The sequence below is a fragment of the Coregonus lavaretus genome (genome assembly GCF_964263955.1).
Source record: "Coregonus lavaretus genome assembly, chromosome: 7".
Taxonomy (NCBI): Eukaryota; Metazoa; Chordata; class Actinopteri; order Salmoniformes; family Salmonidae; genus Coregonus; species Coregonus lavaretus.
The window spans coordinates 34,530,439-34,557,650 of NC_139994.1; the positions used below are offsets into that span (position 1 = coordinate 34,530,439).

General features: G+C 40.1%; 1 protein-coding gene across 2 annotated transcripts; it reads right to left on the minus strand.

The window, feature by feature from the left end:
* Window positions 1-895: 895 nt before the first annotated feature.
* clk2a (CDC-like kinase 2a) lies at window positions 896-27,087 on the minus strand. Of its 2 annotated transcripts, XM_084166491.1 has the most exons (13): window positions 26,967-27,087; window positions 25,867-26,054; window positions 25,324-25,615; window positions 24,418-24,508; window positions 23,233-23,299; window positions 11,449-11,565; window positions 9,519-9,685; window positions 7,714-7,808; window positions 7,084-7,213; window positions 3,405-3,487; window positions 2,777-2,856; window positions 2,370-2,460; window positions 896-2,142 (listed from the first exon to the last, which is right to left on the minus strand). In XM_084166491.1, exons 2-13 carry the CDS (start codon window positions 26,052-26,054, stop codon window positions 1,954-1,956), a joined length of 1,590 nt encoding a protein of 529 aa, XP_084022617.1. In that variant the 5' UTR covers window positions 26,967-27,087; the 3' UTR covers window positions 896-1,953. The 2 variants fall into 2 exon arrangements, with proteins under 2 accessions (XP_084022617.1, XP_084022618.1); XM_084166492.1 differs by lacking the exon at window positions 24,418-24,508.
* Window positions 27,088-27,212: the final 125 nt, after the last annotated feature.

Here is a 27,212-nt window from a genome sequence, read left to right on the forward strand (position 1 = left end):
GAATAGCTGCCAATTGAACTTGATTGCATCAATGACTCAGTCAATACCAAGTCAAGATCCTATGTCGAGACGTCTAACATGGATCCATCAGCCTTCCACCACATTGTACCCAAATAGCACAAGTCACCACCACCCTTGATCATGTCATTCATTGATGGAAATAAACTGCTTGGGTTACCTTTTGTTTCTATAGCTAGATGTTAAGGTTAATTGTTTTGTTCATCCAGTGAATTTTACTCTCAACCAAATGTCTGCCTTGGTTTCTACATGCATCTGCCTTAGTTTACCGGCATATATCTACAGATTCTGTATACTTGCTGTATGTAAGCTTTGCTATAGTTTTTATGGTAGCAGATGGGGGAAACAGATGGAGTGAGGGAAAGAAGGCCAGGGACAGTGAGGCAAACAGACACTAAGGTAGTAGCGAGATGACGAGTTTGTGACAGATGGATAAGTACACCTGTCAGGCTGCCACAGCTGATCCTCCTGTCCTTAGCCCTTCCTGTGGGTGAGCCTGCTATGTCAGATCAGGAAGGCAGACTTCACAGAGGGGTTTCCATGGGTGAATCTCAATCTTTCCTTGCATCCTCCCTTCTACTCCTCCTCAAAACACATTGGAAGAGAACATCTGAGGGAGGGACCTTGAATTAGGGTTGAGAAGATAGGAATGAAGGAAAGACGAATTGAGATAGTGTTAGGACATGGGCTCTATCTACAGACTATTTGGTTAGTAGTAGCAGAGTTGGTGGTACAATACTAGGAAACAGAGCAATAGACCAGGGTCAGTAATAACAGCCTGCTATATCTTATGCCAACACTAGTTTTACCGGGGACACACAGAAGTCCTCCTAAGGGCTACAGTCACGAGATAAATCAGGGATTCGAAAGACAGTCAAGCATTTAAGACAAAATGCCTCCCCATAACTGTGCCAGAAGCCAAAGCTGATATTAAACAGCACTATAAGCCTTGGCAAAGGAGGACTTAACTTTAATTCTACACAATCATATATATATACACAGTTTTATACATTTAAATCTCATACAAAAAGTACTGTACAGGGAGATGACCAGCGGTAGCGTCTCATAATAAATACTGTAAACTGTGCTGCTGTGTGCCTGTGGCATTGGGATGGGATGCCATACATGACTATTATGAGCCTGTGAGTGCGCTTTCTCATAGACCACAGGCCTGATCCAATCACACAAAGTATAAAAGGCAGTTTGCAGTTTGTGGTGTGTGTCAGTTACCCAGACAAGTTAAGATGAAGACCAGCTGAGAAAACATCTAGTCGTGACAACTATTATTACATTAATATGGCAGCATAATCCCTCTCCTCAAAAGCATTACATAACAGAAATAAATATATCAATAGGAGAGGCCTATATAAGCAATACACGTGGAGTGTCAATCACTCACTGACAAAACGTGTCATCCAATTGGCTAATATTAGTCCAGATCGATGGCTGGGGGATGGGCAAGAGTTTCCAAATAAATAGTGCTCTTTAAATGGAAAAACTAAGCACGTCACACATTACAATGCCCCTCTTCGCCAAGTGTTTCACCTCAAATGAAGAGGTCACAATATTCGATTTCATAGCGATGCATCCCTCTTGCTCTCACTAGTGTTCCACTTAATGGACCTAAACGCGGCCGGTCCTTTCCTTTAATGCGGAAGACTGGCGCTGGGTAGTTTAAGGTTGGGCTAAAAACTCCTCTCAGTCATTTGTCTTCTGTTGGAGCAGAAGCGGAGAGGACTAAGAGGACTGTCCTTTTCTGAAGTCCTTCTGGTCTTCTAGCTGCCAGCATGAGCCCCAGTCCTGGCTGTGGAGGTGGGGCAGTATAGTAAGCAGGAGGGAACAGGTCAACGCTGTGATGATGATGATACACCTTAAGTGGTAGTAGCGGTTTGCTCCACCTTAAATCCCTCTATCGTTAAGAGTGGAGGCCCTAGGTCACCGGCTGATGTCTCGGTTGACCTCCCAGCTCTTCCCCCCCACCGCATCGCCTGCTGTCCCCGATTCGAAGAAAGGGTGTCTCAGGGAGTCGGCCAGGACCAGGCGCTTAGCGGGCTCGTACTCCAGCATGCTCTCAATCAGGTCAAACAACTGATGGTGCTCCTCAGCCTCCGACAACAGGTACCTCTGAGAGACACAGACAAAGAGAGAGAGGGTATACAGAGATGTGATCAGCATAACAATAAAAAACAGGAAACGTGGATTCTAGATTTGGGGTTAGGGTTAATTTAAATAATGTCTACATTTGAGAATTCCTGGTTAATCCGATATGAGAGGGTGAATGAGAGGTAGAGGGGAAGGAAGATAAAGTAGTGGGGTGCTACACAAGGAGAGAAAAGGAGCTGTTCTCTTACCCGTAAAGGTTTGCAGTTCTCCCTCACGTATCTCCCAGCTGACGAGCTTTCGTCCCAGTCCAGACGGCCACGGTAAAAATATTTCTGCTTCCTGAGTTGAGAGAAATTATTGCAAAGACTGAGGAGTGGAATACAGAGAGAAAAGCACTGTAGAGGAAGAGTTGTGTGTGCACGTGCATGCAGGGGCAGCAGCCTGGAAGAGTTGCCATAGGGTTCAACACAGACATCATGACAAGCATCACTAACAAACAGGCCCTTTAATGTGGCATGGACCCAACTTTACTTTGATGCTCTGCGTCAACAACTAGACAAAACAACACTATGGGGGTGTGTGTTGGATTGCTTTTTGACCTGTAACTAACTACACAGATGCACCTGGTCGTGTGTGTGTGTGTGTGAGCTCTGACCTTGTCTTGCGTATCATCCTGGAGGGCACTGGCCCCAGTATTCTCTCCATCATGGCCAGATGCTCCCTGTTATCATGAGTCTGAGGGAGGGATGAACAAACAAGATAAAGGTAAATCTTAATGTCATCACCATTTCTCTTTCAATGTATAAATAGCCATAAAAGTAGAATGTGGATATCAGCAACAAGACCTAGGCCAACACACCATTATCAGAGACCTCACCTATCTTCAAATAATTGTATTGATAACACTGACTAAAATGTGGCTGAAGCTGAGAGCTTTGAATAGAATGTGTGAGCTAGCATCTATGGTGTTAGAAGCACAGCCAAGCAAAACTCAGAACACGGAGGACAACCAAGGGTTGATCCTCAATAGGATTAGCAGCTGTCTCCCCCTGCTGTTCTCTCTGGCTCAACATGTGCGTGTTTGCGAATGTATTTGTGGGTACACATGTTGGTGTGATACTGGTCCGACTCCGGCCTGACCAATCCGAGTGACCAGGCAGCAAGCCATTCTGGGCTTCGTTCAGTCCTTCCTGACAACCTGAAATCAACCAGACTCGGAGTAATCTAGGAAGGCAGCTGTCGCCACAGACAGCATGGGGTTGAGAACTGAAGTGGGGTTTTACCTGAAACAAGGTGAAGCCTAGGTAGTACTCGAACAGGATGCAACCGATGCTCCACACGTCACATGGCTGGCTCCAGCCCAGCTCTGCAGGACAAAACACAGAATGGGTGGAAAATAACATTTCTCAGGTGGTTTCCCAGAGACAGATTAAGCCTAATCCTGGATTTAAAAAGTATTTAATTGAGATTCTCCATTTAGCTTGCCTTTTAGTCTAGGACTAGGCTTAATCTGTGTCCAGGAAATGGCCCCTTATCGTTTAATGCACATTGAATTGGTGCAGGCTGGTGGAACCTAATAAAAACAATGGAAAAGCTCAATTTTAAAAAGACCCTAGCCTCACTCTTGCGCCAGTGTTTGATTTATCAAAAGCAACAACCCAAGTTTCAGCGCAGCAGCTTTCTGCCTAAATATTGGTTGTCACTTTACAACTAGCATTTTAGATCAAAGGGTGAGGGTGCAGCTTTTGAGTTGAACAAGGAGGAATTATACAACCACATAACATGTCCATGGGTAAGCATACACCTTGAGCTTTGAAAGTATGTGAAAAACAAAAATCAACCCTGCTCAACTCTGAACAAGCACACACAACTAATTCTCATGCACTGCTAAGTGAGGTTAAGCCAATCAACTGTGCTTAGTGTCTGACTGGATTGTTGTTCAGTATCTACCTGACTGGAACAGAACTGGCAGACTATGGCAGTTCAACGCGACAGCCAAGGAACACCCCCTCCATTTTAGAATAGCCCTCCTCGCACAACTGAAGCAACCAGACAGACTGTAGCAGTTCATTGCTAATGTTGTGGCTACACCACCCTTAGTTTAGAATAGTCCTCATTGGGGCTGTGGCGGTCATGAAATTGTGTCAGCCGGTGATTGTCAAGCAAATAACTGCCGGTCTCACATTAATTCACCGTTAATTAACAAAAACATTTAGCATCTCCTGGCTTCCAAACACAGCTTACAAGCCACTGATGCAGACCTTTAGAACATCTACATTTAAAAAAGTATGATAAATCCATGTAATATAGCCTACACCGTCACAATAAATCCATTATTTATTTTAGACAGGTCTAAAGAAAAATGAAGAAAATTGTAGTTTATTTTAGAAGAACAGAACAGCATACTCTTAGTTGTCCTTATGTTAGGCTGATCTGGCTATGCAATATGGCTGTGGGCTACACTAGCTCATTTAGCAGACAAGATTTGCTTAGAAATCCATGGCATTATTTTATATTATGAAGAATGCAATTGAACATTACAGAATCCCTTATCCAATTCCGAGGCGTATATTGAAGATATTGGAAGAACTGTCCACATTTACTTTTCGTCAGCCAACAAGATGAGTAGGCCTAACAAACAGCAAAAGCACTAGCCCATGTCAATCTACTATCCTTCATAGTACAAAAGTTGACCTATTCTGTGTGAGAAATATTCCAAACAGTCTGGGACAGTTGTGGGATACGATAGATCCCAAATTAATACAACCACTTGCATAAACAAACCTGTTAAGCAAAGAACCTGACGCAACGGATGAGAACGTTTAGCTTAAAATGTTGATAAACTATTAGGCTATTTCTTCACATTGCGCATTCGGAAATAGGCTATATGCGCGAATGTTCCATAAGCAGGAAAATACCATTCTCAAAAGTCACCACAAATGCGATTATGCATGTAATGCTTTTATTATAAAGTTGCATTTCTATGGTGAATATGATCTTCCCCAAACTTGAAACTCAAGCGCTGCGTATGTATGCCAGTTAAGACTCTACACCCGTTGTAAAGCGGATTAATGTGCTACATTTTAAAGTTATTTGGACACTTTGTTGTGATACAAACCTTATCAAAACATTTAGGCCTATGTGCTAGGCTACATGACGTGTGGGACTATGATTTGAAAAAGTTGCACCAAAAAAAAAAAGCATGCGCTGTTTCTTGGGCATCATTCACAAGTGACAATATATCATTCACAAGTGATAGGCTAATAGCCACCCATCACACTACTCTTGATTTAATCTTGTCTTTCCGAATGCACTGTATATTGTAAAGTACTAAAATCCCTTCACTTTTTCCACATTACAGCCTTATTCTAAAATTGATTAAATTGTTGTTCTTTTCCCCTCAATCTACACACAATATCCCACAATGACAAAGCAAAAACAGGGCAGACATTTTTGCAAATGTATTAAAAATACACAGAAATATTACATTTACGTAAGTATTCAGACCCTTTACTCAGTACTTTGTTGAAGCACCTTTGTCAGCAATTACACCCTTGAGTCTAATTGGGTATGATGATACAGGCTTGGCACATCTGTATTTGGGGAGTTTCTCCCATTCTTCTTTGCAGATCCTCTCAAGTTCTGTCATGTTGGATGGGGAGCATCGCTGCGCAACTATTTTCAGTTCTCTCCAGAGATGTTCGATCGGGTTCAAGTCCGGGACTTGTCCCGAAGCCACTCCTGTGTTGTCTTGGCTGTGTGCTTAGGGTTGTTGTCCTGTTGGAAGGTGAACCCTCGCCACAGTCTGAGGTCCTGAGTGCTCTGGAGAAGATTTCATCAAGGATCTCTCTGTACTTTGCTCCGTTCATCTTTCCCTTGACCTTGATCCTGACATTTTTTGGTACCCTTCCCCAGATCTGTGCCTCGACACAATCCTGTCTCGGAGCTCTACGGACAATTCCTTCGACCTCATGGCTTGGTTTTTGGTCTGACATACACTGTTAACTGTGGGACCTTATATAGACAGGTGTGTGCCTTTCCAAATCATGTCCAATTAATTGAATTTACCACAGGTGGACTCCAATCAAGTTGTAGAAACATCAAGGATGATCGATGGAAACAGGATGCACCGGAGTTCAATTTCGAGTCTCATAGCAAAGGGTCTGAATACTTACGTAAATAAACGTATCGGTTTTCAATAAATCTGCAAACATTTCTAAATACCTGTTTTCACTTTGTCATTATGGGGCAGTGTGCATAGATTGATGAGGGAAAAACTATTTTATCCATTTTAGAATAAGGCTGTAACATAACATGTGGAGAAAGTGAAGGGGTTGGAATACTTTCTGAATGCACTGTATGTGTGAAATTTGTTTGACTTAGAATGAAACATTATCATGAACCTGTCTCGAAACGGGGGCAGTGGGAAAAAAATATGTAATCTATGCACTTAAATAGCGAATGGAGGACGCTTTTCCCGCGGTTCATTTTCATGCCAGCTAGGTAGGCTACACTCCTGTTGTATAGAGAAGCAATGTGATTAATATCAGGAAAGTTGAGAAATAAAATATAGTAGGCCTAGCTGATGGGATCCTCAATTTAATAGAGGCCATCACGCAATTGAATAGCCTACAGAAATGTTGCGCAACATGAGCTGATGGCTCTCATGAATTGTTTGATTAGATTTTCGATTAGATTTGCATTGATGTCAGAGTGATTAGAGGGACAATAGAGTGCTGAGTACCAGGCAGTTAGCAAGTTTGGTAGGCTACTAATGACCATCAGCAGCATCAGAGCTTGGAGAAGCCTAATTATCGCGACTAAACGGTCACATGGAATTTGACTGCCGGTGTGGCCGTAAAAGGGTCACCGTAACAGCCCTAGTCCTCATCCAATTGTTCAGCCAACTGGCCTGAAGGAAGGTAGGGGTCACTCTGGAGTCTGAAGTGTGAGGTCACTCACCTAGTATGACTTCCGGGGCACGGTAGTGCCGCGTGGAGACGATGGTGCTGTGGTGCTCGTGGTCAAACGTGGCGCTGCCAAAGTCCACCACCCGTACATCCGTGCTCTTCACGGTCCGCTCTTCGCGCTTCTGTGGGAGGAAGGTGAAAAAGGACATGGCTTAAAAACAGAAAATGCCGGAAAAATAAGTTACATTTTTCTCACTACCACAACTAATTTCAAACCTCATGAAATGAGGTCAACTTTTAGAAAGAGACCAGTGAGCGACGCCTTGATTAGTCCATTTCTGATATCTAGTAACCTTGACATTATTCATTTTCATGCATGTGACATTAACCATACCTATATCCAAACGGAAAATGCGTCATTTGTTTTGCTTTTGTACATTTTAGACCTATTAAAATCATTTGCACTTAAGGCAATAGTTGCCTACTTAAGCAGTTGGTATGACACTCAGGCTGTATCCCAAATGGTACCATTTCCCCTATATAGTGCACTACTTTTGACCAGGCACTGGTTAAAAGTAGTGCACTATTAGGGAATAGGGTGCCATTTGAGATGCAGTCTTGGTGAACGCAAAACAGGCTCTGCAGAAAGCCTATTATCCTGAGGCCTGACTTCTCGTCTCACCTTCTCTACGTTATAGGTCATGGTGAAGTCGGAATTGACAAACAGGATGTTTTCTGGCTTCATGTCTGTGTGTGTCAGCTTGGTATCATGAAGAACTGTGAGGAGAAAATCCCAGTTAAAATCCCAACAAACGAGCCATCCACATTCAATGGTGGTGAATGAAAAGAGCACTCCTCTTCTGACGTGTGTTTGAACCAACGATGCCCTTATGTGGCTAAAGGCTTCTTATTGTAAACAATGGTGGCCTTTAATTCCAATTCCAACCTCAGTCTCTAGGGGAGGTCTATGTAGGCGTTGGAGTGATACTTACAGTGCATTCTGAAAGTATTCAGACCCCTTCCCCTTTTCCACATTGTTACTTTACAGCCTTATTCTAAAATGGATTAAATAAAACATTGCTCAATCTACAAACAATACCCCATAATGACAGTGAAAACAGGTATTTAGACATTTTAGCAAATTTTAAATAAAAAAACAGAAGTATCTTATTTACATAAGTATTCAGACCATTTGCTATGAGACTCAAAATTGAGCTCAGGTGGATCCTGTTTCCATTGATCATCATTGAGATGTTTCTACAACTTGGAGTCCCCGCGGAAAATTTAATTGATTGTTTATTTTTGATACATTCGCAAACATTTCTAAACCTGTTTTTGCTTTGTCATTATGGGGTATTGTGTGTAGATTGAAAAAAAAGCAATTTTACAATAAGGCTGTAACGTAACAAAATGTGGAAAAAGTCAAGGGGTCTGAATACTTTCCGAATGCACTGTATGACCAGTTGACGGTAGGTCATGTTGAAATTGTTAAAGTGAATGTGTTCTTGATAACTCATCTGGTTAAATAAAGGCAACAAAAAAAAGATATTAGCGTAATATCGGAGCACACTTACACTTGACAGCCAGGCTGTGGAGTAAGAATTATGACTAGATGACTGGTAGTAGCATAGCATCTGAGCGCACTTCAAGTTCATTGGCGTACACATCACTGACAAACTGAAATGGTCCACCCACGCAGACAGTGTGGTGAAGGCGGCGCAACAGAGCCTCTTCAACCTCAAGAGGCTGAAGAAATTTGGATTGGCACCTAAAACCCTCAAACTTTTAGAGATGCACAATTGAGAGCATCCTGTTGGGCTGTATCACTGCCTGGTAAGGGAACTGCACCGCCCGTAACCACAGGGCTCTTCAGAGGGTGGTGCGGTCTGCCGAACGCATTACCGGGGGCAAACTACCCGCCCTCCAGGACACCTACAGCACCCGATGTCACAGGAAGGCCAAAAATATAATCAAGGACATCAACCACCCGAGCCACAGCCTGTTCACCCCGCTATCATCCAGAAGGCCATCAAACTGTTCAATAGCCATCACTAGCACATTAGAGGCTGCTGCTGCCTATTGAAATCACTGGCCACTTTAAGAAATGGAACACTAGTCACTTTAATGTTTATATATCTTGCACTACTCATCTCATATGTATATACTGTATTCTATAATATTCTACTGTATCTTAGTCCATGCCGCTCGGTCATTGCTTGTCCATATATGTATATATTCTTAAATTCCATTCCTTACTTTTAGATTTGTGTGTATTAGGTATATGTTGTGAAATTGTTAGATATTACTGCACTGTCGGAGCTAGAAACACAAGCATTTCGCTACACCCGCAATAACATCTGCTAAACGTGTGTATGTGAAAATTTAATTTGATTTGATTATGTCAGGCCGTTATTGTGAAAGAGAATGTGTTCAATGACTTACCTGGTTAAATAAAAAGGCAATGAAAAAATTCATACATAAACTTACACTTGACAGACAGGCATAGCTGGTAGGCCATGTGTCGGACCTGGGCGATGGAGTAGGGCAGGTAGTTGTTCTCCTTGAGGAAGTCGAAGGTGCTGAGGGCCAGCAACTCAAAGGAGATACACATGTGGCCGTGGTAGTTGAACCAGTCATACATCTGCACACACAGGCTGGGAGGAAAGATATGAGTTACATATTAAAACAATTAAACAAAAACTAAATGATACAGGATCGAGTGTAATCAGGGTTTTCTGTGGATCAAAAAGGGGCTTAGATGGTGGGCGTGGCATTGGGCATGTTCACCACAGTTTAGGATTTTACATTACATTTTAGAGGCCCCCCATCTTGGTAGTGTAGAGATATTTTTGCAATTTCCTGCAATTCTACAAACTTCTCCATGGAGCTGAGATACAAGAAAATGGTGACGTTTTAAAGCAAATTTCCTGCAATTCAATGCATTTTGCCATGGCTAATGCCTTATTATTTTGCGCAAACCTAATGATATTAATTCTGCTAAATTCATTGTTTTGGGTATTTTCTATTCTCCGACTGGCTAGCTTTTATTTTGTTGATTGTTAGTTCTCAAAGATTATGTTACTTAAAAATATAGGTCCGTTATCTTTGACATAGTTTATATCTGATTTTAGTCATTTATCTTTACAGCCAAAGTGTTTTTCATATATATATAACAAAAATATAAACAACATGTTAAGTGTTGGTCCCATGTTTCATGAGCTGAAATGAAAGATTCCAGAAATGTTCCATATGCACAAAAAGCTTATTTCTCTCATTTTGTGCACAACTTGGTTTTCATCCCTGTTAGTGAGCATTTCTCATTTGCCAAGATAATCCATCCAACTGACTGGTGAGGCATATCAAGAAGCTGATTAAACAGCATGATCATTACACAAGTGCACCTTGTGCTGAGGACAATAAAATACCAATCTAAAATGAGCAGTTTTGTCACAACGCCACGTCTCAAGCTTGAGGGAGCGTGCAATTGGCATGCTGACTGCAGGAATGTCCACCAGAGTTGTTGCCAGAGAGTTGAATGTTCATTTCTCTACCATAAGCCGCCTCCAACATCGTTTTAGAGAATTTGGCAGTATGTCCAACTGGCCTCACAACCACGTGTATGGTGTTGTGTGGGCGAGCGGTTTGATGCCAATGTTGTGAAAAGTGCCCCATAGTGGCGGTGTGGTTATGGTATGGGCAGGCATAAGCTATGGACAACAAACACAGTTGCATTTTATCTATGGCAATTTGAATGCACAGAAATACCGTGACGAGATCCTGAGGCCCCTTGTTGTGCCATTCATTCGCCGCTGTCACCTCATGCTTCAGCAAGGATCTGTACACAATTCCCGGAAACTGAAAATGTCCCAGTTCTTGGCCTGCATACTCACCAAACATGTCACCCATTGAACATGTTTGGGATGCTCTGGATCGACAGGGTGTTCCAGTTCCCGCCAAAATCCAGCATCTTCGCACAGCCATTGAAGAGGAGTGGGACAACATTCCACAGGCCACAATCAACAGCCTGATCAACTATGTGAAGGAGATGTGTTGTGCTGCACGAGGCAAATGGTGGTCACACCAGATACTTACTGGTTTTCTGATCCACACCCCTAAAAATGTTTTTAAAAAGGTATCTGGGACCAACAGATGCATATCTGTATTCCTAGTCATGTGAAATCCATAGATTAGGGCCTAATGAATTTATTTAAATTGACATATTTCCTTATATGAACTGTATCTCTGTAAAATCTTAGAAATTGTTGCATATTGTGTTTATATACATTTTATTCTTTACTGTTAGGACTTAGGCAACCCCAAAAAACGCTTCAGCGGCCCACCCAATGATTTAAATGGCAGAAAACCCTGGTAATGAACAACACACCATAGTGGTCTGAGTCAGTAGTAGGCTACTCACTGTTTGTTTTCCGGGTCTTTCTCATTGATTTTCTCCAGCACATTGATCTCCAGACGAGCTGCTTCCTTGTATTTGTCCACATTTTTTATGATCTTCAGAGCAACAGTGGCGCCTCCCCTGTAAAACACAGAATGAATGACAAAGCTATAACTACCCACATCATTGGGATGTCCCAACTCGGAGGTGAAATTTAAAACGGTTAAAGTAAGGGTTAGGGTAGGGACGTCCCAAGGATATACTCCACCACTGGTACCACCCTGTATTAGAGCAAATGTCTGAAGATTTGCCCCATCTCAGTGGATTTAGCTAGCGATTAGCATTAAAGGCTAACCTAACAAATGTTTTAGGCACATTTGCAGCTTGCGAAGACCAATAATAATAATAATAATAATAATAATAATAATAATAATAAGCCATTTAGCAGACGCTTTTATCCAAAGCGACTTACAGTCATGCGTGCATACATTTTTGTGTATGGGTGGTCCCGGGGATCGAACCCACTACCTTGGCGTTACAAGCGCCGTGCTCTACCAGTTGCGCTACAGAGGATCATGACCAACTAACTAGCATGTTGCACAGAGCAAGTTACACAAACTAATAGTATATCGAAAACATGGATTTATATTAAGAAGCAAAGTGGAAAGCTGAGTCTTTGTTTGGAAGAAATATGTTGACTGCATGCTGTTATTTGGTCAATGCATGCAGAGTGAATCTCTAGCACTAGGACTGCATGCTTGAGTGACAGGGGGCGGGCTTTGTGTTAGTGGGGGATTGGGAAGCGGCAAAAAGGAGAGCGAGAGAGAACACCGTCAAGTCGAGCAATAAATCAAAAGTTAGACGGCCAAGTGCCGTTTTAAAATATTGCAGCCTCTTGCGATATGTATATTGTGCATGTCAATGTCACAATTTAGATTAAAAATGTGATAATCGTGCAGACCTAACACACAATACATGAGGGAATACCTCACAGTGCAAACTGTTATTCCCTAAAGTGAGTCTTGCTAGAGGTCTATCTACATAACCCAAGAGTGCTGTTGCTTGGAAACCTGGTGTCACAGGTTTGGTAGCTAAAATAAGATGGATAGAAACACTAAGGGTAGATTTTGAAACCTGTTTTTTTTCAGTCTCTTTAAACATTATACATTTGTCCAATTTTATAACCGAGAAAATTTAGTGTTTCCAAGGCATGAAAGTCCACCTTATTTCATACAAGCAAACTATTGTGATGAGTAATTTCTTGTCCCGTCATGTTGATTATGCAACATCTTATGTTCCCATAATGACATTTGGCTTTTATCACATTTAAATTCAAACTCATATTGTGCTTCAGGGAGCCCAGGCAGGGACATTAGCATGGAACACATTTGCATGGTGTATAATTGCCCTGCCTGCTAAACTCAACTTGCATGGTTTCCATTTCTACTGCCACGGAGCCACGCCACTCTTCCATAATTAATGGGAGGGTGAGAGAGGCAGAGGCTGCGCCCCAAATGACACCTCATTTCCTTTATAGTGCACTACTTTTGACCAGGGCCCATAGGACTATGATCAAAAGTAGTGCACTATATTAGGTAATAGGCTGCCATTTGGGACATAACCAGAGTTTACAGAGGTCTGCAGGCTGATCCTCCCCACAGGAAACCAGCTGAGGGAGGAGGGCTCTAACTCTAGAACTACTACTTGTAAATAGTAAACACCTAGTGCAGGGAGAGGGAACACTTCACAGAAAACAAATATGAATCTGGAGGCTTGATATGTTTTTTTTTATGGTGTAATGATGTCATGTCATAGTATCGTGGGGACCAGGAAAGAGTTAGTAGATAATTGGTTTGGTGCCAGAAAGTCTACATTCCATTATGTCAAAGGAGATGTTCAGGATAGCATGATTGATGGACAGGATACTGACTTGGGGCAAAGGGTAATAACAACAGAGAACGGGAGTGATGATTACCGGATGGTCGTGGAGAAGTTTGTAACAGGCTATATAAGAGAGAGTGAACCTTTGTTGGGGACAGAGAAAGATCAGAGCCTGGGCTATGTCCCAATGTCTGTTATAACTAACCCGGTTACGACTAATAAAATATTTACATGAACTCCTCATCAAAAGTGTCTAAGTACATCCTTACATTCGTAATCACTTGATACCTAGAAACTCCTAACAGATTGGCGACTTCATGAACAGGATGCAGTCTACAGCTCAACTAACAGGTAAGCAGACTTTCATTATATTATTATGTTAAAATCTGCTTATCTGTGGTAAGAATGAACTGTAATGAACGTTTGAAATTCAATATTATATATTAATATTATATTCAATATGAATATAAGGGGGACGATGAGTTGTATTGAGTTACAGTGGGGGGAAAAAGTATTTAGTCAGCCACCAATTGTGCAAGTTCTCCCACTTAAAAAGACGAGAGAGGCCTGTAATTTTCATCATAGGTACACGTCAACTATGACAGACAAAATGAGAAAAGAAAATTCAGAAAATCACATTGTAGGATTTTTAATGAATTTATTTGCAAATTATGGTGGAAAATAAGTATTTGGTCAATAACAAAAGTTTCTCAATACTTTGTTATATACCCTTTGTTGGCAATGACACAGGTCAAACGTTTTCTGTAAGTCTTCACAAGGTTTTCACACACTGTTGCTGGTATTTTGGCCCATTCCTCCATGCAGATCTCCTCTAGAGCAGTGATGTTTTGGGGCTGTCGCTGGGCAACACAGACTTTCAACTCCCTCCAAAGATTTTCTATGGGGTTGAGATCTGGAGACTGGCTAGGCCACTCCAGGACCTTGAAATGCTTCTTACGAAGCCACTCCTTCGTTGCCCGGGCGGTGTGTTTGGGATCATTGTCATGCTGAAAGACCCAGCCACGTTTCATCTTCAATGCCCTTGCTGATGGAAGGAGGTTTTCACTCAAAATCTCACGATACATGGCCCCATTCATTCTTTCCTTTACACAGATCAGTCGTCCTGGTCCCTTTGCAGAAAAACAGCCCCAAAGCATGATGTTTCCACCCCCATGCTTCACAGTAGGTATGGTGTTCTTTGGATGCAACTCAGCATTCTTTGTGGTCCTCTGTAGCTCAATTGGTAGAGCATGGCGCTTGTAACGCCAGGGTAGTGGGTTCGATCCCCGGGACCACCCATACGTAAAAATGTATGCACACATGATTGTAAGTCGCTTTGGATAAAAGCGTCTGCTAAATGGCATATTATTATTAGTCCTCCAAACGCGACGAGTTGAGTTTTTACCAAAAAGTTCTATTTTGGTTTCATCTGACCATTTGACATTCTCCCAATCCTCTTCTGGATCATCCAAATGCACTCTAGCAAACTTCAGACGGGCCTGGACATGTACTGGCTTAAGCAGGGGGACACATCTGGCACTGCAGGATTTGAGTCCCTGGCGGCGTAGTGTGTTACTGATGGTAGGCTTTGTTACTTTGGTCCCAGCTCTCTGCAGGTCATTCACTAGGCCCCCCCGTGTGGTTCTGGGATTTTTGCTCACCGTTCTTGTGATCATATTGACCCCACGGGGTGAGATCTTGCGTGGAGCCCCAGATCGAGGGAGATTATCAGTGGTCTTGTATGTCTTCCGTTTCCTAATAATTGCTCCCACAGTTGATTTCTTCAAACCAAGCTGCTTACCTATTGCAGATTCAGTCTTCCCAGCCTGGTGCAGGTCTACAATTTTGTTTCTGGTGTCCTTTGACAGCTCTTTGGTCTTGGCCATAGTGGAGTTTGGAGTGTGACTGTTTGAGGTTGTGGACAGGTGTCTTTTATACTGATAACAAGTTCAAACAGGTGCCATTAATACAGGTAACGAGTGGAGGACAGAGGAGCCTCTTAAAGAAGAAGTTACAGGTCTGTGAGAGCCAGAAATCTTGCTTGTTTGTAGGTGACCAAATACTTATTTTCCACCATAATTTGCAAATAAATTAAAAATCCTACAGTGTGATTTTCTGGATTTTTCTCTCTCAATTTGTCTGTCATAGTTGACGTGTACCTATGATGAAAATTACAGGCCTCTCATCTTTTTAAGTGGGAGAACTTGCACAATTGGTGGCTGACTAAATACTTTTTTCCCCCCACTGTATGTAAGGAGAATTATCAAATTAGACAATGACATGGTGCTATGATTTGTAACAGAGTGTGTTAAGAGTAATTAGTACAAGACAAAAGTGCTCTACAGGAGTGGGTGTAGAACTTAGAGATGTGTTGTATCATCATGGAATAATTCATGAAATAAGTATTCTGATGTGTTCTATCATCATGGAATAATTCATGAAATAAGTACTCTGATGTATAATAATATAAAATGCCATTTAGCAGACGCTTTTATCCAAAGCGACTTACAGTCATATATGCATACATTTTTACATATTACCGATCACTGCACCTGTACACAGCCCATCTGAAATTAGCCCACCCAACTACCTCATCCCCATATTGTTATTTATTTTGCTCATTTGCACCACAGTATCTCTATTTGCACATCTATCATTCCAGTGTTAATTACGAAATTGTAATTATTTTGCACTATGGCCTATTTATTGCCTTATCTCCATGTATTTTTTTTTACTTTGTTTTGTTTTTCCCCATACGTAACTCTGTGTTGTTATTATCGCACTGCTTTGCTTTATCTTGGCCAGGTCGCAGTTGTAAATGAGAACTTGTTCTCAACTGGCTTACCTGGTTAAATAAAGGTGAAAAAAAAAATATTCTGCGAGGTTAGGGATTAAGGTTAAAATCCCTGGTAGAAGGTGACAATTACAATAAACCGTAATTCTTTACAGGAGTACGAGCCATATAGAGGAGAAGTACAAATTAAGGAGGGTCAACCTTCTGAGAGGTAGAGTGCTGTAGTAACAAGAGAATAAGGCATGTGAAGTTGCTCCAAACAGGAAGGAGAGAGAAAGCAATAAGTCATACGATAGAAAGATCCAGAGCAGAGATAAGTAAACCTGTTTTATTATAGCACCAAAAGTCTAAATAAGCAAACAACATTTTTATAACAGTGTGGAGATTTGATGCAAGTGTTTATTTTACTAACAGTGCATGAACGAATAATATAAAACAATGTGGAACCATATCTTAGTGATAGGTCAGCATGTACATATATCCTCAATAGAGTAGTTAAAGGGGGTAAATTACAAGTAGCGTGAAAAGATATTGACAATATCGCCGTAAGCATCACGAAATGGAATTTCGATTATATGAAAATGGTATATAAAGCATGTGATTTAATGAATGCACGATGGCCTGGAAATGGGATTAATAATAAGAAGTTAGATAAGGCATTATGCAATTGGGCAATGGAACGACATAGGCTACTTTATGTAGAAATTATTTTGTGTGCATAATAAGTATGATAATGTCATATAATAAGTTACGATATATAATGGAATAAGGTCATAGAATATCAAGGAGGGGTAAATAGAGATTGATGTTATTGTAGAGCGTAGTGGAAAAGTCTTTTCTGGACAGGAAGGGCAGTGTCCGGGAAGTTAGTTAATTTTTTTGGTTCCACTGGGTAAATGTAGAAGTCATGTGTCGATTAAGAATGGTTAAAAACACCACGAAGGGATTGTTTGATGTGAGTATCTAGAAGTTTCTAACGTTCTATATGGAGTTGTGACGATGTGGAAATAGTAATGACAAAATCATAATTAGAGAGTGCCATGTCTGTATTAAACTTGCTCACCCAAACGTAGACGTACGTAATGGGTGGGAAAGTAATTAATATGGGTTATAAGTTTGTACAGTTGTTGGATCACGTGATAAGGTTAAATGAATAATCGGACCATAAGTAATGTGGTTATAGACGTAATGTTTAATATAGTACAAAGCCAATTTAGGTTTTCCATCAAAATAAAACTCATTATGGAGCAAGGGAAACATAATCCGTTTTATTAAAATCGCCAGATCTATTTCCAAATCAATGAATGTGGATTTGACTCGTTGACTGCTAATTTATTCATTTTGAGCACGTGTGAGATCTTTGCAAACAAACACTTGAAATACTTTTTCAAGGCTATTTTCTTGTAATTGTGTCATTATTATGTACCAGAGGTTAAGACTACAAACCATTGTAGTTGGGCTATTTGTGGGACTTAGTCTTTTCAAAAGGCATCAGTTCCATGGTACTGACTAAAATCTCTATTTATGAGTGTAATTCAACTGATGCTTGAGCGGATAATACAAAGTATTTGGTTTGGTGTTACTTGTAGCCTACGTAGAAAGGATAGTTACCTACATCTGCTATATTCTGATAATGGAGGAGTGATGGTTTCATATGAGATGTGACTACGATCTTTGTTGATTACATGGGAAATAGAATGTAGTTTAGGACGCACAGAGAAGCGAATGTCTTAGATTCAAGGGAAGTGAAGCAAGGGACCTTAAATAATTATAGGATTATTAAACAAACACTATGGATAATGTAGCTTTGTTAGAAGTATTATGGACATACTATCGTAATAGATAAACTTAACCAACATGAGGATACTATAGCAATTTAGGGTGGTTAATGTTGTTACGTTAGTTTTTAAACCCTACGATAGAGGTAAATGCAGAACGCGGTTTGAGCATGGATATTATTTGGTATACTAGTAAGAAGGGGTTTACATTTTTGTCTGCGGGTGTTAGCAACTGTCTTGCTGAAACGTGAGAAAGCTGTAAGGGACATAATGGGTTAAGTTACGTGTACAAGGATCAGTGGTTGCTGTGGAGTAAAGTCATAGGGGGTTGAATGTTTGGTGTGAAAGGGCTAGCTAGTTAGTGGTGCGTACTAGTGACGTCACTTGCTATGCGACATGGAAGGGGTTGTTTAACTTTACATATGTCATTTGGTGGACGCTCTTGTCCGGAGCAAATTGTAGTTAGTGAGTGCATGCATTATTTTTTTCCATTCTGGCCTCCGTGGGAATCGAACACACAACCCTGTTTCAATGGTGAATGTTGTCGATATGTGCAGAGGGTCCCTGGTTCGAGCCCAGGAAGGGACAGAAAGCAAATATTTTACATTGACACTATTGACCTAGATTACTAGATGTATTGATAACATTACGTGAAAGGAATTGTCTTACCAGCACATAGCGAATAGTATAACATAGTAATTAAAGTTGCATATCGGTGAATAGATGTTTTATTTGTGTTGACTATAACTTTATAATAATTTGTCATCTGTTGAGGTAACTTTATATGGAAAGGTAGCGATAGAGAATAATAGATATTGTAGAAGGTTTACAAAGTAATTAAGTTCATTGGATGATGAGACATTGAATTAATGTCGAATTGAATTGTTTGAAGATGATATGTAGGAAGCATTGGGATGATATGAAGAACATGTCTAGATAGGTGAATATGGAACGTTATTTGATCATTGGTAATTATTATTACATTATATAGTTTGTTTAAACAACATTGAGTTATGCAGACAGTTCATTAATTCAAAAAATATATATATATATATAATCTGTTCATGGTACGTTGAACAATGGGATATAGTTTTTACTATTAGGATGATGGATTAAGTAAAAATGTTTAGTAAGTATGAAGTTATTAAACAATAGGTTTATATTTTAAAACATCAATGCAACAGGTTGCGATGATTAAATTAATATCAGGGGAAACAGATATTTCCTATGTTGATTGATCTAGTAACGATACTAGGATAATTTGATATGGGATCAAAAAGGAGCAGATTTAGGGGTTGAATAGTCATTGTGAGAATTACAGAGGATGAAGTCTGAAGGGTAATCAATTTAAAATAATCATTGTGGTTTTCATCTTTTGAGATATTTTATATAATCTTTTTATGGAGTAGTTATGAGGAATTAGATTGATAAACAATTATTTATGAAATAGGACTGTGGATATCTGTATTATGTTGTGTGTGTAATTACTATCTTTGGATTGTTAATTATATGTTAACGAAATGTATACTTTCTCTTCCAGGAGAATGGGGATTTCCTTATATCTCATTGGGATGTTTCAAAAGTCTGTAGGCTAGGTGGAACAGTTAATACAATTCAGTAGTCTTATTTTTAGGGAGCTACCATATTAAGTAAAGCCTGGCTATTTTTGTTTGTTGTTTTTCCAAATTTTGGGATACACACTTGGGATACACAACATTTATGAGATGTTTTGAATATTGGTAACGATTAGTATACTATAGAATGGAACATTTAATTGAATTATTTCAATGACCTCGGCAATCTGTCCTGGCTTTATAGTGTGACTTGATCACCCGCACTGTAAATCCTGGAGGCATGCTGAATTGGGGGTTAGTTATGATTAGGATACTTGAAGTTTATAATTTGGTAATAATATATATGAATCGAACCATAAAATAACTAGAGAGAGGGAGCTATCCTGAATAAGGGATACCTGTTGCTCGTTAATTGTACTAATCTTGGGTTACTTTACGGGATAGAAGTTGTGGTATTATCCAATGTTGTCATTTTATTATGATTGAATAAACAATGTTGGTGTTTTGTTTTTGAAAGCGTGAATCACATTGTGACTCATAGGTTCAAAAAGGGGGTAGTATTGATGGTATGAGGATTTATTGGTACAATTGCATATTATAGTAAGAATTTCAGCAGTAGTAATTAATGTGTTATGGGTTAGATTAAATGTTTTAAGGGAAAATGTATTTGTGGTATAAGGTATGATGTAGAGGAAGCATGTCTACGAAACTAGTGACTATAATAAGTTGAAAGAATGTGCACTTCCTAATCAAGGTTATTACTGACTGATAAGTAGTGTGTAAAATTGCATACTGTGTCTCAACTAACAATTTTATGAAGTTCTCTTTAAAAATGGTGAAGGCTTCTGGGCCATAACTAATAGGAAAATCTGTGCATTTTATGTGCATGGGAGACTGTGTGGCAGTAAAAGGATTAAAGAGCTAGACAGAATCATGGTGTTGTTACGGGCTACCTCAAGGAAGGGAAAGTAGAAGAGAGATATGTGCATATATTTGTCCCAATGTAGGAGTGTTAAAAATCATAGGAAGGAGATGGAATTGTCACTGTGGAGCATTGTTTTTGTGTCTATGTATGTGTGTCGTTGTAGCTGTGAATCTTGAATTCCATATTGGTGCGATGCAAGAAGGACATGTTACACAGAGCGATGTGAACAAAAATTGGTAAGTATATTAGAAATTGGTATTAAGAATCATTGTTAAGACATAATAATCTGTCATATGGTGAATGTTTATATGGATTTATTGGTTTAGATATGAAATCAATTATACTGTTATGTTTTGTCTTCTAGTGAGATAAACACAGATTATGTTTTGATGCATAGTAGGGATAATTTGGCCTAGCATGGTGTTAACCTAAATAAATAAATAACAAACTATGAACCGGCTGAAGATTAATATCAGAGGCGTTGAAGATGTTTTTGTAAAATACCACTTCTACATGCAACTGGTCTACAACAACCAGTCGAAGATATCAAAGGATTTTCTCATGTTTTATATCGAAGGAGTGGGAAAGGAGTCCACCATTGAGTGAGAATGGAGAAAGATATGTTCAAATGCAACATTTCTCATGTTGTTGGTATAATGGTTGGCAAATGGACATGACATTGAGGTTGTGGAGTTGGTGGTGACTAGAATGAGACATTGTAGTTGTGACATTGTTATGGGCAAGTCATTTTGAAATATGAAGATGTCTGAAGAACGTAATGAAGAGACGCAAGAAGATTTAAGTGCTGGGGGAGACAAAGGGGTTGCTTAGCTGTGTTGATAATAAAATTGGATTTATCTAAATTTGATAATTTGGGTAGTAGGTATATACACTGGTAAATTAATAGTATTAAAAATGCATTGAGATAATGATCTGTATTTTCAAGATGAGGAAAGTCATAATTGAATTATGGATGTTTATAATGTATGTTAATATAAGTGTACATTCAGACAGTTGTAATGGGTGAGATAAAGTTGAGGGTTTTAATTTTCATTGATAACGATAAAGTGAATCAATAACAATTGGCATTTTAAATTTGGTTGAGTTAAGTCATTTGGTTGGTTATAAGATTAAATGGGTGATAAGTGAAATATTAAAATGTATTAGTATAATTATTTTCAAAATAAAGGATATTGATTGTTAAATTGAGAAATGTTTTATATAGATATTATGGGTTAAAACAGTGATACATTAAGGTAATGTCTTAGGATACATTTATGATTTATTTTGAGTGGACAGTTGAATCATACTGTTTTAAACATGGAAGTTAAGGTGAGGATGGTGAATGAAATCATTATGTTGATTAATTCGGTTAACGTATTAGCATATTGGTCTTTATATACATTTGAAGTATTGGGTGATATTGATAGGGATGTTTAGAGTGGTAAATATCTGTTGATAGGCAAGTACTTAATTGGTTATTATCACGGGGTTATGATATTTTCATATGATCTGAATTTGGTTGAATTCTTAAAGCAGGAATAGTTGAGGGATGTGATGATTTAACAGGGAGTGAATATAGAGTGTTATAATGTGTATGTCCTCCTAATATACCTCAAATATGACAAAGTCGGAGTTTAACATTTTATATTCTAACAATAATGGGTTGTTAAGCAATTGGGCCTGAGATGTTATTCATTACAATATGCAAGTGATAATCACATAGTATTGGATGCTATTATAGTAGATAGAGGGAATATATGTGATTATATGGGGGATACATGTTGGATAGTAAGATTAGGAAGGTATTGGTAATTTAAATAGAGCTATTGGAAATATTAGAGACATATAGGAAGGTATTAGGAGTATGAATAGAGATGTATCAGTCAATATAAATTGCAAGGAGAGAAAGGATAAAATATTCATATATGTTATTCCAGTTTAGAGTACATAATGTTGATTGAGGAATAAGGAATATTAAGTTGGAAATGTATAAAGTGGATTAAGGTTTACAGGATTGAAGATGTGGACAGATGACTATCTCAGTAGATCAGATAGAGCCCCTTGTGACCAGTGATAAGCTTGGGGTTCATCTGACGGCGCATGGATGAAGAAGACGGACATTTTTGTTATTTTATATTCATGTGTTCAGATTATAATATCCATGTAACTTACAAAGTGTCATGGATCTTTGTATTTGTGGGGATGATGTCATGATGGTCACAATTTAGTTGGATGTTTTTCTTGGTAGCATGTATAAGACGATGGGTCAGTTATCTAGCATAGTTTAGGTTCTAGTCAAAGATATATATACTACTGATGGGGAATATTGTATTTTAGATGAACTTATGGGGGTTAAGTGATCTTACTTAACACAAGATAAGAATAAAAAGTGGATTGATATTTTTTTTATGGTGTAGAGATGTCATGTCATAGTAGATAATTGGTTTGGTGCCAGAAAGTCTACATTCCATGATGTCAAATGAGATTACTGATGTTTAGGATAGCATGATTGATGGACAGGATACTGACTTGGGGCAAAGGGTAATAACAACAGAGAACGGGAGTGATGATTACCAGATGGTCGTGGAGAAGTTTGTAACAGGCTATATAAGAGAGAGTGAACCTTTGTTGGGGACAGAGAAAGATGAGAGCCTGGGCTATGTCCCAATGTCTGTTATAACTAACCCGGTAAACGACTAATAAAATATTTACATGAACTCCTCATCAAAAGTGTCTAAGTACATCCTTACATTCGTAATCACTTGATACCCAGAAACTCATCATAACAAGGCTTTAAAAAAAGGGCCACCTGCTAATGGTCAGAGAACAGTTGTTTTTAATGCAGATACATACCGGCGATGGTCAATACATTGCATCACCCTCCCAAAGGTGCCTTCCCCCAGAGTGCTGACAATCTCATCTGGAAGACAGAGAGAAAGGGAGAGAGCGGGAAAGAAGGGAAGAGAAGAATTAGACATGTGGACAGGAGCAGGGAAACAAAGTCAAAAAAGTTAGGCGTTTCAATGCTAGCGCCCATCCCCCTTTTCAGGTTGTGACAAATGGGATGCCTATAAAAAAAATATTTACTTTTTCATGGTCCTAGATAACCTATGATTATTGGGGTCTACATACTACCAGAACAAAAAATAAATAAATGAGGGAGTACATTTTGAGTGCCCCCCAGCAGCCTATAGGAAGGGGGGAAAAAGTATACTCCCTACAGATGTGGTGGTGTGCCTACTTTAAGGCAAGGGAGTGAGAGGAATGTATTGGGTTCTACTGGTTAACCTATGTAATTGAAAGACACACTCAAGCTAAACTTTTCCTGAAATATGTGTAAATGTGCAGACTATGAACAAAAAAAGTGAGGTTTCAAACTGGAATTACTGACAATAACATACAAGTCATGCCAGGGATATGAGCTGGAAAGTGGTAAAACTACGTTAAGTGGGTGGGTGTTATGAGATCATGGATCACAACAGTAGTGGTTTTTAATCGTGCTCTTAATTTACCACTACAAAGACTTCTATGAAATATAACATTAAAAAGATGCACCGTCAAAGGCCAAAAATGCAACACTGCAGACAACTTATGTTGTAGAGGCCCTATGAATGTTTACTAGGTACGCCTCATGTTAGTTGAGGGAAAGGGCTAGATATGAGGGATTGGAAAACTATTTAAAACGTTCCTAAATTATTTCCCCAATTAATATACTACAAAAAAAATAATTTGTAGACCTGGAATTTAGTTTAAACTAAAGCGCAAGAGAGACGATTAAGAAGTTAAGAAAATGCGGTTTGGGAAAAAAATCTAATATATCTGATTAAAAACATACCACAGCTAGATATCTTCAACACAACGAGCAATATTTATCTAAATCCGTTATCCTCAACATTGTGTGCAATCCACCCTGCTTTTTGAGCTAGAGCAAACAGCATTATACCATGGCATCATCAGGCACTCCCCTGTCAGTGAATGCTCTATGGTTTTAAATACTCATATGGAGAAGGGTTACGATAGAGTAGTGGCAGTGAGTACATCTCTCTTGCAGGACGTCCCCACTCCGACAGATCAGGTGCCCTTCCTCGTCGTCCCTCACACTCAGTGCCCGCGTCCGGCTGTCGCTCCGCTGTTTTCAGCCCCCACGGCATCAGCAGGTCACGACACAACCGACAGGGAACAGGGGAGTTTCAGGGGCAGCCGTAGCCACGGCGATGGAAGGCGGCACAGGTAGAGGAGGAGGGAGGTGTTGTAGTTGACGTAGTGGTTGTAGGTGGGTTTGGTGGTCATAGGGCGATTCGTATGACACCACGTGAGGAAATATATAACGATAGGGATATAGTGCAAGGGAACAAGTCAAAGATCACATTTTGTCCTCTGCTTCTCTCCCCCTCTACCTTTTAAACCGTGCTGCTTACAAATAAGGAAGCAACCTGCATATCCATTCATGAACAAAAAGCAAATTCATAAAATATCTACAAACTATAATATTGCCCACTTAAAATGAAGCAGAGTACTTCCCAGAAAACAAATAAAATGAGGATGTTAAGGCAATCAAGCAGAAATTGTTCAAGATTAAAATCAGTGATACATAGAACCTATGGTCACCTCTCATTCATGTCTACTTAATGCAGAAGGAGAGAATGTGGATGATGCTTTATCCACAATGTGTCCAAAAACAGTCAATGTCTCACTACACAACACATTTTATGAGAAGACTGTAGAAGGTAAATTTGGATTTAACTACTAAGACAAAAAAAAGAGTAAAATCCTGCTGAAAAAACAAAACAAAAAAGATTGTACTACTTACCAAGTCCAGGAGCTGTGGACAAGAGAAGGTTAAAGAGAAGTAGAGAGAAAGACATGAGGGAGAGCGAGGAGAAGAGAAATATAGAAAGAGGAGTGGGAGGGTTAAAGGACAAGCTCGGGCCGGGCTGTACTCACCGACGAGGATGGGCTATAGGACCTGGTTCTACGCCGCCTTCGTTTGTGCTTACGCCTGCTGCCCTTCCTTCGGTATGACTCCTCCCGTTCCCTCTCACGGCCCCGCCGGTAGTCGCACACGCTCGGTGATAAGTCACGTGTGTAGTAACCGTCGGCTGCTGCTGGTGCTCCTCCATGTTCCCTTTCCCGGTTTCCACGGTCTCTGTCTCGTTCGCGGCTCTGGTCCAGGCGCCGGTAGCCCTCACCGTAGCGTCGGTCATACGGCCTGCGGTCTGCCGAGCGATTATCGTAGCTGCAAAAGAGAGCCAACACAACGGGTTAGAGCAATGGTGTCTGACCATTTAAGACGACATATTGCTCAAACTCAGGTTACACGTTATTCAATTAATGCCATCAGAGCACTGATACTGGTAAATTAACCTATTGAGTTTAAGACTGTATGAAAACATTCCTACCAGATAAACTATCATACAGTACAAAAGCTACCATACCAATTAATTCAGTATGCAAGTAAACAAATATAATACAACCACTCAAACACACCTCCTGGAGCGAGCATAGCTTCCCTCCTGTCTGTTTCCCCGTCCCCTTCTGTCTCTGTCCCTTTCCCGGTCACTGCTAGAGGAAAAAGAGGGCGATCTGCGGTGTCTCTGCTTGCGTCCTCTGTCTCGGTCTTGATAGCTGCTCCGGCTGGCCCGTTCTGAGGACGGGTACCGTCTTGAGTGTGGCATCTGTGACAAGACAAGAGATGTTACTTGGTATTTTTATTGCAGTTGGTGAGGGGTTGGATTGCACTCAGTATGTAATGGGAGGGATACAGAACAGCTGCATGGTGGGGAAAAGGAAGAAAAGCAGCCAAAGCAAACCTGGTGAGGATGTATACAATTAAACATGACTTGCATGTGTACATTTTAAAGCTTTGAAACTCGAATCCATATTGTGGTTTGGCAGTGCTCACAATCACAAGTGTTTAGTACAGTAACATTAGCCTACTGCATTCAATAACAAAAGCTTAGCTAGGTTGGGGTGGCCTTATAATAATAGTTACCTAGCTAATAAGATAACGTTAGCTAACGTACCTAGTTGATGTTACCTGGCTAAATGTAAGTGTCAGCTAAGTAAATGAGGTGAGTTAATCACCTGTGCCAGTTTAGCTAAATGTGATAACTAAAGACATGGGATGACCAAAAATGTGTAGTTAGACAACTAGTTAGCTAGCCATCTTGACAACAAATGGCAATTTGTTGACTCAGACCAGCTAGCTACCTACGTCGTCGTCAGTTTTCAGTCGAGCTGGCTGGCTAACGAGCGCTAGCTAGCTTCGCCAGCCGACGACATGATATTTCGCAGAAATGCACCCATGTCACACGAACTGCTTTAGTGAAAAATTGCATAAGTTGTCATTTTGTCAAAATAAATAACCCTTTGACTATTTATAACAATATGTAGCTAACGTTAGCTAATAGCTATTTATATTGGCTAGCTAGCTACCTATTGCTAGCATTGGCTTGCTAATTTGACCGCCATCTTACCTAGCGTTAGCTTTGATTCCAGTTGACTATAATTGGACTCGCATGGATTACCTTGTCATTGAAACCCGAATACAATTACATGTACACGTGTATTTCCAATTTATCGTTTACCGTTTTAGCAGCCAGGCCTGTGTGTTTATCCCACAGGAAATCCGTGTTGGCAATTCCTCGTTTTCGCTTCTCTTCTCACTAGCCAAATTGGAATCCTATCTATATCTGTTCCTAGCGCTCTAGCGTCGTACGAACCATCCTGATCTCGCGGGCTTACGTTCTGTTTCGCTACACGAATCCGTGTAGCGAAACAGAACGTAATGACCCGTGTACACTAGCATGTGGTACATTTCCGCGGACGGCTAC

Excerpts from the sequence above, each read along its gene's own strand:
- clk2a (XM_084166491.1), bottom strand. The coding sequence starts at position 26,054 with ATGCCACACTCAAGACGGTACCCGTCCTCAGAACGGGCCAGCCGGAGC. Across the intron at positions 23,300-24,417 it reads GGACGTCCTGCAAGAGAGAT|ATGAGATTGTCAGCACTCTG; the intron begins GTACTCACTGCC and ends TCTGTCTTCCAG. Across the intron at positions 7,809-9,518 it reads GCTATGCCTGTCTGTCAAGT|TTCTTCATGATACCAAGCTG; the intron begins GTAAGTTTATGT and ends TTCTCCTCACAG.